General features: G+C 31.2%; 1 protein-coding gene across 8 annotated transcripts in view; it reads right to left on the bottom strand.

Annotated features, from left to right (window-relative positions):
• Positions 1–2,113: 2,113 nt before the first annotated feature.
• LOC143253692 (glycolipid transfer protein) overlaps positions 2,114–11,919 on the bottom strand; it is a 41,224-nt gene continuing 31,418 nt past the window's right edge. For 4 of the 8 annotated variants that reach the window (XM_076507954.1, XM_076507958.1, XM_076507957.1 and 1 more), the window contains one exon: positions 9,476–10,140. In XM_076507954.1, coding sequence (XP_076364069.1) covers positions 9,970–10,140 — 171 coding nt within the window. In that variant the 3' untranslated portion in view covers positions 9,476–9,969. Of the gene's footprint in view, positions 6,677–9,475; positions 10,141–11,919 lie in introns of those variants that run through there. The other 4 variants (XR_013029780.1, XR_013029779.1, XR_013029778.1 and 1 more) reach the window with 4 other exon arrangements.

The raw sequence follows: 11,919 nt of genomic DNA, 5'->3' as shown, positions 1-11,919 counted from the left end.
CTAGGCTTTTCAAATTAATGGTTTTTCAAGGTAGGAGAAGCTATGGGAAATTTTTATATAGAAGGTATGGGATACATATGTAATGATAACTAAGACTTAAGGAGTGAAACTGAAATATTGATTATGAAACACAGCAAAAAGAAAGCAGTGAATGCTTTTGAAACTCAGAGATACTACAGAGATAAAACAATTATATTATGTAGATGTCAAAATCAAGATTAAATGCACAAATAAATATATTTTAATACTTAATGCCCTGTCTAATTGAAAACAAAACACCCCACCCATATTTTCTCAATTTGTATGTTATTTCTTGTATAACTTGTAATAATGGATATTATACATCACTTGTCCATAGCTAGCACATTTTTTCAACACAAAGGATCAGTAATCACTGTCACTGTCAATCTGATGCTCGAAACTGAGCTTGACACTATTTTTTAACCCACAACTTAAAGATAGACATATTTTTCAACACAAAGGATCAGTAATCACTGTCACTGTCAATCTGATGCTCGAAACTGAGCTTGACACTATTTTTTAACCCACAACTTAAAGATACCTGTTGTGGGAGGCTAGTTGATAAGGTTCATGATGTCTTTACTGTAGCTACTGACTATACGATCACAACAGTTTGAGATGTACAAATTTTAGCTGCAGCTGGAGATTGTCATGGAGATTTGTTTCAGAATACAAAAACATTTGCAGTTTCTGCAAAACTAAGTTATCCATATATAATATATAGCAATGAGTATACAAGACTATATATATTAGGCTAAAACACAACACCCACTAAACATAAACTTTTACCAATAGAAAAGCAGCTTTTTCAAATAAAGAAAATATACATGTAACAACATCACTTCAAATACATCTTTGTGTCTTTTGAAGTAATTATTCTATGAATGTGTATGATGAAATTTAATATTATATGTTGTTTCTTTTACTTTTTCACTTCATACATGATATACCAATTGGCTCCCTAAAGACAACAATTGTATCGTGTACAAAGCACTGATCCTCTATATGTTACAGTCATCTCATATTCTTCTATTAGTGGTTGGTAATTCTTATTACACAGTGTACTCAAGCTTCTTAACACTCCTATGAAAAGTGGGGCCTAATAGGCCCCAGAGCAACTTGAAAGGTTATTAATATTAGGCTAATAATTTTGTATTTAAATGAAATTGCCATTTAAATCCATTAATGAATGAATTAACGAGATTCCCACTATCCCTATCTACTATCTAGCGAAACCATAGCCAGGGGAACTGGCTTGGAAAAATCAGGACTAGAAACGTCTTTCGTAGGAGTGTTAAAAGAACAGCAGATATTTGTAATAAAACTAACTTCAAGACGTAATAACATCATTTACACTACTTTTTTTTTTACTTATGAAAAACCTAAAAATAAAAAATACTCTATTCAATGCATAATGATCCATTTAGTAATGTTACCTATGGTTTTGACTGTAATACCAGTGCTTGTTTTTATTGTAAGATGGTGAAATAACAATAAGAAATAGGCAATACTGATTATCAACTACTGTTGGGGTTCATGATAATATGAAAATAACGATAAGCATTTGCTGGCCTAGATGCATATTTATATATAGTTTACAATCTCTTTATGTTGCATAACAATGTGGTTGATGTTTTAATTGTATTTTACCAAACTGATAACAAGAGACAATCAAAAATTGGCAGTTAAAAATGTGACATAATTAATTTTTTTCAGATACACATTTTATAAAACAATCTATGGCACTTTATAGAAAAATATATATAATTTTGTTAGGCCCAAATGACAACTAATATTTTGATTATGTAAAATTAATGTGTTACAATTTCAAAATGCTTGCAAAGAAAGTAGACAGACATGTTATATCAGTTAATAATACTGAAAATAAAAACTTTGGTTTTTAAATATTTTGTACCTTTTACTATTTCACAGATGTCAATATTTAATAACTATTAGTATATTTGTTCTAGTATAATTTTGTACATGTGTGGGTTAGAATGTATTATTTTTAATCACTTTTGTGTTAAATGACAAGACTAATACCAAAATTAATTGTTTCAGTAACAAAAAAAATAAACTTTGAAACATCAAGTCTTGTTTTATGTTGGGTTTATTTCTAGATTTAAACATACAGGGCATTTCACATTATAATAAGCATGTTTATTTAGCTATGTGTGTTAATTCAACCCATTTTTAAATATCACCTTAATCTAGGATATAATGTTTTAATTTCAAACTTTAGTACATACTTGTGTTAAGTTTGACTCGGGCCTAAATCATTAAGGTGCAAATAGCTTAGATTACCAGCACCTCCTATAGTACAAATCAGACTCAGTCATTCACAGGCCTGTAAAGTTATCATGAAAATATCAGTCAACTGTGAACTTTTTGTTTCATTTCATGCAAAGATTAAGGGTTCTTTGTGTTAGATGTCCTTCATTTAGAAGTTACAAACTAGACAGAAGACTGTCAGTCAACATCATCTACCTACAACTCTTGGAATTACTTTTTGCCAACAAATTGCAGAATTAACTTTCACATTACCAAGTCCCCACAGTTGAAAGGGTGTGCATATTCAATGACAGGTTTCAATCCACAGATTGCAAGCTGAATGACCTAACTACAAGACTGCTGGCTCAGGAAGCCAAAGGAATGATCTTCATTAGTTTACCGATCTTTAAACACTTTGAAAATGTACAAGCCTGAAATGAACTAGAAACCCATGTAATGACTCATAAAAACCTTCTGTACAAAATGTACAGAATTTATTAATGCTACATAGAGTGCTGCTGGTGAGGATTCAGTGAACTGTAAAAGATCAACTAAAGTTGACTTGTCACATATAACTGTCAACTTACCTTTAAACTTGTGAATTCATTTTCTTGGAATAAATGCCATTTGGTAAATAATTTAAACTTTTACTACTTGCTTTTTCATTTAAAATGTTTATTATTGCATTTAACTTTTAATAAAATAAATCTGATTTATAATTCTGATGTTTCAGAGTACTTTTCAAGTAAACTTTATTTAATTTCAATATTTAATAGGAAGTATTCTTACTTGGAAATCAAACCAATATCAATTAGTAACAAAAATATGAAAATCTGTTTCATAGATACACCTACAGTAAATATTTTAACTTCACACAGTGCAGAGCTGTGTGAAGTATCTTACTGTACACAGTTATGAAAACATCTTTTATGATAGTGATAAACCCCTTTTTTAATTCTCACAGTTACATGAAAGTTAACATTTTCCTTACATGAAATGTATTTCAGATAAATACTCACATCTCCCCTCAACAAAGAACTACCACCTTGTGTTAACTTATGTAAATCCCTGTACATGCGATAAACTTTAAACAAAACTCGCACTCCTACATGTGTCAAAACATAGTGCACAAATCTGCAATGTAATCATAATTATACAATAGTTCTCTAGTAATAGGATGGAAGAGAGAAAAAACAAGAAGATATTTAACTGGATCATGGTAAAAAGATCAAACAGACGAGACTGAAAATTATGGCAAGCACATGAAGCAACCACCATCATGAGAATTTATAGATATAAAAACCTCTTACCTCGGAGATCAAATGCTGGAAATGGATCAATCATCCAGAACAGTACTACTGAAGTAACAGTCATATTTGTAGGATGGATTGATACTGAGCAGAACAAAATATTATGTGCAACTTTTAGTATGCTAACCATAGATATGAAACTCCATGCATGTAAGTGGAAGATGCCCACAGGAAAATTGGTGAGATATAATCCAAACAGAAACAAGCCTTTCAGAAGAGGGACACCTAAAGTCATGTGAAATCAAGTGAGTAGCCACAATAACAAGAGGGGAAATAAAACAATGGGTCATTGCATATACTCACACTGACAGGCCAAAAACCACTGAAAGATAAGTTATGAGTACAATGAAGAAGAGCAAAGCACTTATGAAAAAAATAAAATGAAAGATGACCATAAAGGAAAATCCCCTATGCACGAAATGGAGACATGAGAGCTTACAGATACACAGCTTCATGACTCAAGTCTGTAAAGAAGTAGGCTGAGCCTGCCATGTATATAAAGTGAGAAATAAATGAGATGCAGGTTAAGGGTTGAGACTGAACTGGAAAAAAGAGCCAGCCACAACAAAAGAGACTGTTCTCGATGGAGAATGGAGGTCACAAATCATGAAGCAACATTGAAAGCAGAAGCTAAATATCCAATGAATAATGGAATAAAACAGGTCTCAAGTTTCTAATTATACAGCAAACCAAAGAAGCCAGGAACCAAAGAAAAAGGATGGGGGCCAAAGCCAATTAAAAAAAATGTCTGATAACTAAATATTCAACTATGGTGGATGAAAAAAAAAAAGCAAGAGGCATACAGATAAATCATGATATGGAGAAAATGTTTGAGAAGCTTGAATGAGGTCATCCAGCACTGGAGAGATTATCTATTTCAGAGTGAGAAACCATCCACGAAAAGACCAAAACTGAGTCACATAAAACAGACTGATGATTGGCCACCAACTATCCATCATCACAGGAACAACAAAAAGACAGGAGTAAAACCCCAGTGTGTTGAAATGAAGTTGTCCCATGGCAGTCAAACATCATAGGTTAGTGCAATCTATTAACATAGGTAGAAGTTGGAGTTTTTGCAAAACTTGCAGCACATGCAAGAATTTGTTCACATAGAGGTGAATACTACTTTTGAAAGCTATTTACAGTATAAACACATTATTTTCCTTCTGCTGCTTAAACTATATTATAATTGATATACAGAATTGTATCCAGAAAACAATCTAAATATACAATATCCTTTATAATATGGGTCAGGCATGTACTACTAATTAGCATGCCAAACTGTGCATCCAGAGGTCTATAGTTTATGTCCCACTGTCTAAAGCTCATGCTATAAAGTTTGGGCTAATGGGCAGTTTATATGAATGATGGTTAGATTCTGTTATTGAATTCAAATAACCCAAGATTTGATGGTAGGTGTTGCTGACTAGCTTTCTTCCCTCTAGACTATCAAACTCTTGACAACTAGATGCCAGTCAATTAAACACCTACAAAAATGATGAAATAAGATATTTAGACACCACTTGTTTATTATAAAATAAAAATTATAATAAGTATCTCCATTATATGATCTGTTTATAACTAGGCCTATTTTATAAAAAGTTTAAATTACTTCATTACTTCACTTACATAGATTTAGGTTTATTATTAGTTTAATGTATTATATAACCTGTATAGTAATCAGACAACTATATAAGTAAAAGGCGTCTAGTTCTCTGGTTACTAGAAAGACCTTGGGATATAGGGTAGGTTACTCAAATTTCCTAAAAACAAACAAACTCTTATAGCATTTGATATCTAATTCAGCCATGCAACCAAATGAGTTTGCTTTAGAAAATAAATTTCATCTAAGATTTTTTTAAAAATTCAAAGCAGACACAACATACAACTATTTCATCATTATGCTTTGCATATTCTGAATGTTACTAGATACCATTTGTACACGAATGCCACATAAGACTGTCACAAAAAAAAGTTCAAACATTCAAACAAAATGCCTACAAAAAGTAATATTCAAACAAAATGCCTACAAAAGGTAATATAAGATGGTTGAATTTAATGACTTAGATCAATGTTACTTAATTTCCCCTTTATAAAAGTTTAACAATCATTTCAAAACTTCTGTAAAACTTATTACACATTAAAAGACTATAAAAGTGTAAAAGTGTCTCTATTGCCTCTTTAAAGTTGTTTCCTAGCACAAATGGTCTTATGTAAAAATAACTCTGAGTACTGGACTTTTGAGTGTCTTACTGTGATAGGTTAAAGTATTTAAAATCTCTCTATTATTTTATATATTGCAAAAATGTAGCAAAATACATTGTTTAATTCTTTAAAAAGCATGCACTCAATTTGACTGTCAATTTTTAAAATTTCATTTTGAGCCTTACACTTGTGAAGCTAAGTCCCACATTGCACATCTGTGGTTCCCAAATGGTGTGCTGCAAAATTTTATAAATGTATGGCATCAAGTACGCTTTCTCATGACCATGTGAAATAATCAAGTTTATTTAGGCCATCATGGCCTTATTATCCTAATGCAGAGCATCAAAGTAGAGTAAATGGGGAATTTCTACATATACAGTGACACTTGCATAGCTTCACTTTGTCCTTTTATTTTTACACAGTTCTTGATGTAATGTTTTACTTGTTCATGCATGGTGCTGCTGGCATGGATTCAGTTTTGTTTTTTAACACAGTAATTGATGTAGTGTTGTTTCAAGCATGTGTTTGATTTGTAAAACCATGTTTTCACCTGTGCAAAGTGCCAATTGCCTTTAAATTACTTTCTTTTTTAAAGTAGCAACCCTAACATTAAATTGGGTAGAGCAATTTTAAGAAAATGGGATTGTGAAAGTAGCAACCATTGACAATTTTACTAGTATTAGTGTCGAAAGCCCTAGTCTGAGCAAGACCACACCACTTCCAAGTAAAATTTCTAAGCCTAAGGTTCATCAACAATATACGAACAGTTATTTAAAATCTTGGATTTTCTTGGTCTGGCGATAAAGACTGACCTCTGCCACTGTATGTTGTTTGTGGTAAAAAACTTTCAAATGATGCCATGGTTCCTAAGAAATTAAAAAGACATTTAACCACTAAACATGCAATGCTCGAAAATAAAAATTTGAATTATTTCGAAAAGTTAGTTGAACAACAAACAAAAGGAGAAATATATTGAGAAAAAGGAGTACAAATTTCTATAAAGTTCAGACAACTTCTGATTAAGTAGCAGAAATCACCACACAACAAACAAAAGAGCATACTATTGCCAAGTTGCTTATTTTGCTTGCGTGCAGTTCAACTGTTAGAACATGCTAGTACACACATACATACAGCAGACTTGCAAAACAGTAATTTTAAAAATTTAATGTGATAAACATTATAAATGAAATGTAAAACTTAATAATAAAAAGTTCTTGAACAATAAAGCATTTCAATGTGAACAAATGCAATGAACAAACTGGTATCTGACTTCCCCTTCCTCACATAACTTTTGTTTTTTTATTAAGTAATGAATAATTTTTTTACTACTTCATTATATAAGGTTTAATAAAGTGCTTTTCAGTAGACATGTACAAAATATTGTACAGAACTATAAGCATTAATATGGTATAGAGTAGTCTACCTTCAGAATTTAAAATAAAGAACAAATATCACCATAGAAACTGATGTTATTTAAATGATGTGCATATCTCAGTGTTATCAAAATTACATAAAGAAAAATTTGCTTTAAAAAACTGCAGAAGAAATGATACAGAGATTCAAATTATAATAAAATATGCTTCCATTATTAACTTGGAACATTTAAACGTTTTTTAAAGTACAGCTTGCTTAATGTTGTATACCAAGGATATAATCAGTGATGTCAAATTATTTTTAGTTGATGTTTAATATTTAAGACTTATACCATTTTAATTAATTTTTAAATTACATGCAGATAAGAGATGTTACAATAATCTTATCACAACATGAGTTTTAATTTTCTTTGTTTTGTTTTTATGAAAGTACTGTACAATAGACAATATGAGTGTTACCCAGCATCTGAGTGCTAGTCATAGAGTTCACACAGTGTAGTTCATACATTAAACCTTGGCACTTGCTTTAAACTATTGTGTTAAAGAGAAAGCCTTGTTGTCACTTCAGTGACTGATAAATCCAAAGTCTTTCATATAATCTAGTTATACCAACAATATCACATTCAACCAGAAAAAAAAAAACCTAAATTAAAACTTGCAAACAGATATCCTGAAAAAATTTTTCTGTGTTTTTAAACATGAGAATATTAGTATCACATTACATATTTACATGTACTAACAAACAAAAATACTGGCCCCAAGCCTAAATACTTTGATACAATTACTAATCAAACAATCTTATGAACCATCATTTCAAAAATACAAAAATTTTAAAATGTGTTTTTTGGTACATATAAAGCAGATGTGCTTCTAGTGATGTTTAAATTTCCAACATAATGTATTAATACTCATTGAACCAATAACTGTTTAGAAAACAGTTTTCCCATAGCTGTAGGACAACTTTGAATGAAATCAATACCCACTAAAAAGATTTCTCCAAGTAACAGAAGAAAAACATCCAATCTCTTACAACAGCTGACTACTATACCATTATATAGAATATACCAAATGTCAGCTTTAAATTTAATACATTCCAAATTAGTACAAACAGAATGAAATGAATTAGATGCATTAAGAAATAGTGATTTAATACTAACCAGTTTTTAAATGAATGCTACAAATAAATTATTTAACAAGACTAAGATCAAATACTATACTAGAAAAGTTAGCAGAAAACCAAAATTATCTTTCATGTACTAAGTGACACTAAAATATAAATCTTTATAAAAAGTTTCAATGTAGATAACACTTAATTTGAAAGAAATCTAAAACTGAACACATAACTTCAACAATGTTGTGAACTTTGATGTGCACTTGAGGTAGGTAATACGTTGCATGTGTGAGCCGACATATGTAATTAAAAAAATAGAAAAGCTATTAAATCTTATTGTTTACCATTGGTACTTATATCATTCAATTCAAAATGGTTGGAGAAAGGCCTTAAAGAAACTTTACATTTGCCATTAGCCTATGTAATTTGCCAAAACATTTAACTTTAGGAATTTCAGGTTTTTTTGCCTTAAGCTATATATTCAAACATAAAATTAGTAGTTTGGGGAGAGTTTGCTGCATAGCATTCTCCACTGAGTAATCAGAGGTTTAAAAAAGGTTAATATGTCCTGCTTATGTATTCATTGTGTATATTGTGGTTATTTTGGATATTTTCTCATTTTTTATGTTGTTTTTGTAGGCAACTTATATTAGTTAATATTTCCCTAATTCTGTAAGTTTTATTTTCAGGAACTTTTGTATATATGTATAATAAGATAGTATTCTACAATTAAATATTTTCCTCTCAAGACTTTTCCTCTCAATAATATTTAATCAATTAGCATCTCAAATAGAAATATTTCTACATTTTCTTCTTCACATTAAAAAAATGTTCTAAAAAAGCTAGCATTAGCAAAATTTAACGTGAAGAACTACTGTTGAATTATTTGTAAATATCATTTGAAAACTAATGAAAGAAATTACTTTAAAATATACCATATATCCATCCAAAGTTGATTTTTTTGGTTTAGATTCACAGAAATGTGGTCTAAGGAGAATGCTCTGTGATGGCAAAATTATGATCAGAATGAACAGCTGTTAACTGAATGAGAAATTATGTTTAATGACAATGTATTCACAAAAGTTGTCTTTTAACAAGTGTTCAAATTGCCATCTCTAACTGGTAATCATTATCAAAAAGTAAGATCTTTCTACAATGGCTAAAAAAAAGTTTATCACATGTTATTACTAATTTCTTTAATTATGAAAAGTAAGGATCATTGCAAGGGTTAAAGTGCACAATCTGTGAAAATGACTATATGTTGGCAAACACAAGCTACTGCTTGTAAAGATAATACATTCAAAATTACAGGTTGTACACATACTAGAAAAAATTCATATAAGTAAGTTGTGTGTTAAAAATATTCCTGCAGCACACAACAGTGAAATAAAAACAGCTATCAGTGCATTTCATGATGTAGTAAAGTCTTATAAGTTAAAACTGGTTTAGTAAATTTATCAAGATATGTCCAAACATTGTGACTCACCCATATTAAATCAAGATATGTCCAAACATCGTGGCTCACCCATATTAAATCAAGATATGTCCAAACACTGTAGCTCACTCATATTAAATCAAGATGTGTCAAACATTGTGGCTCACCCATATTAAATAAGGACGTGAAAACATTGTGGCTCACCCATATTAAACTTCAGTTCTGTTTCCATTCATGCTGCTAAACCTCAAAGTTATATTTTTTATACAAGTCAACTATTATGTCTAAATTTGCAGTCATTCCTACAAGAAAGTTTTTTAAGTCATCAAAAACTTCTCCTTCCTTATCTTCTTTCCCATTGGACAACAAAACAATTAACTGTTTCCTTCCAGGAGCTGCTCGGAGACAAAGCTTGAATATAAAAAAAGCAGTTTCAGTTTAACAAGTTTATTCTACAGATTAAACATAATTATTTCTTTATAGTCAGCAAGTATTTTTGCTACAATTTATTTACCATTCTAAACAATTCTTACAAAGTGATTAAATATCTACAATTTTACAAGTACCCACCACACAATGTGTGTAAAACCATATCTAAGGTACAGAGCTCACCAATATTCTAGGGAAAAAACACACAAAAACTATGAAAAATATAAATTTTAAATTTTAAGACATTTTCTTAGAAGTAAGCAACATGTATTTTAATGTAAGATATTTAATTTTAACTATTTTCACCAGTATCACTTGTTCTTTGACATCTCTGCTTCTAGTACTTTAAAATTAGTGTTTAGGAGATATCACACATTTTCTCCAAGAGTTTTCCAAAGTGAATTAAATGTCAAAATTCAGAAGTTCTAACACAATTAGTGATTCAGCAAAGATGTAACAAATGATTTGTACTTGTAAATGGAATACCATTGGCTACATCTTGAGCTTCTTCCTTTTGAATATTTAGGGTAACTTTTTAGGTAAAATTGGAATCAAGAAATCTTGTCATAATGTTAGGCACAAATGTTATGTAACAGACAAAGTAAATGGCTTAAAGGCATTTTTCTGGCAATATTTAGCACTCAACCCCAAGTGGGATGTTGTAAGTATTGAAGCTTTATAACATCCTGTAGTAAAAGTTGCAAATGGCAGAGGTGAAAAGAACATTCCTGGGACTCAGTGTACAAATGCTGGACTGAAGAAGTATAGAAAGTCCTCATACAGAGACAAAGCCTCAGATGGTGAATATGGGTCCAGCATCTTCAAAACAGAAGTCCTGACAGAACCCATGTAGATCTTGTTGACAACAAAAGATCACACAAATGGTTTTGGAAAAAGAACAAGTAAAATTGTTCACTGTGGTCTACTTCAGCAAATGATTGAGGATGATCTGCACCTCTGCTCAATAAACCTTATGCTCAACAACCAACATGGGTTGTGGAAGTCATTAACATAGAACCTGTTTGCAACAGGAGGAGGAAGTTGGATAGTGATAGCATTAATCTTGATACTGAAAAGTGTGATGCTCAAGACACAGCTCAGAGACTCCAAGTTCCTGTGTAAATGAGCAGGAAAGAGTCAAACTCATACAGACTTGGAATTGCCTCTCCAGTAAAAAGTTATGAATAGATAAGCAACCTATACAGCAAACACAGGTCATGCAAAATGCCATACCTCCACCTAGTGTCATTAGCTTCCTCAAGGTAAAAAACATGGAAACAAGATGTTCTCTCTTGAGGAAGGCTTTCCTGATTGAGGTTAAGTTGAACAGATGATCCATGGTAAAACACTGTCAATAAAACCTGCACTGGGTTGTTTTAGATGACGTTTGATTCAAAGAACCAAACAAGATGAGCATTAACAAATTATCTCCAAAACTTTACAGAGACAGATAGTCAAAGCAAATGAATGATTATTAGAAGAAATCTTGGGATCCTTCCCTGGTTTAGATAAAGGGAGGAAAATATCCTGTTGCCAAGAATAAAAAAAAATAATCTCCTTCCAGATCTGATTAAAAACAACCAGAAGAACAGAAAGATAGACAGAAAAGAGAGATGGTGCTGCATCTCATAATGAATATCTTCATGTCCAACCGATATACTGCCAGAGTGATAAAGAACAAGTTTCAGTTCCATTAGCAAAAAAGGGAGATTATAGTGGCAGAGAAGATCAGCCTGAAAGGAAAGAGGCAATCTCTCTGAG

This window comes from Tachypleus tridentatus, chromosome 6, assembly GCF_004210375.1.
Source record: "Tachypleus tridentatus isolate NWPU-2018 chromosome 6, ASM421037v1, whole genome shotgun sequence".
NCBI lineage: Eukaryota > Metazoa > Arthropoda > Merostomata > Xiphosura > Limulidae > Tachypleus > Tachypleus tridentatus.
The sequence above is the reverse complement of the archived record's forward strand: the minus strand, read 5'-3'. Positions and strand labels throughout refer to the sequence as shown.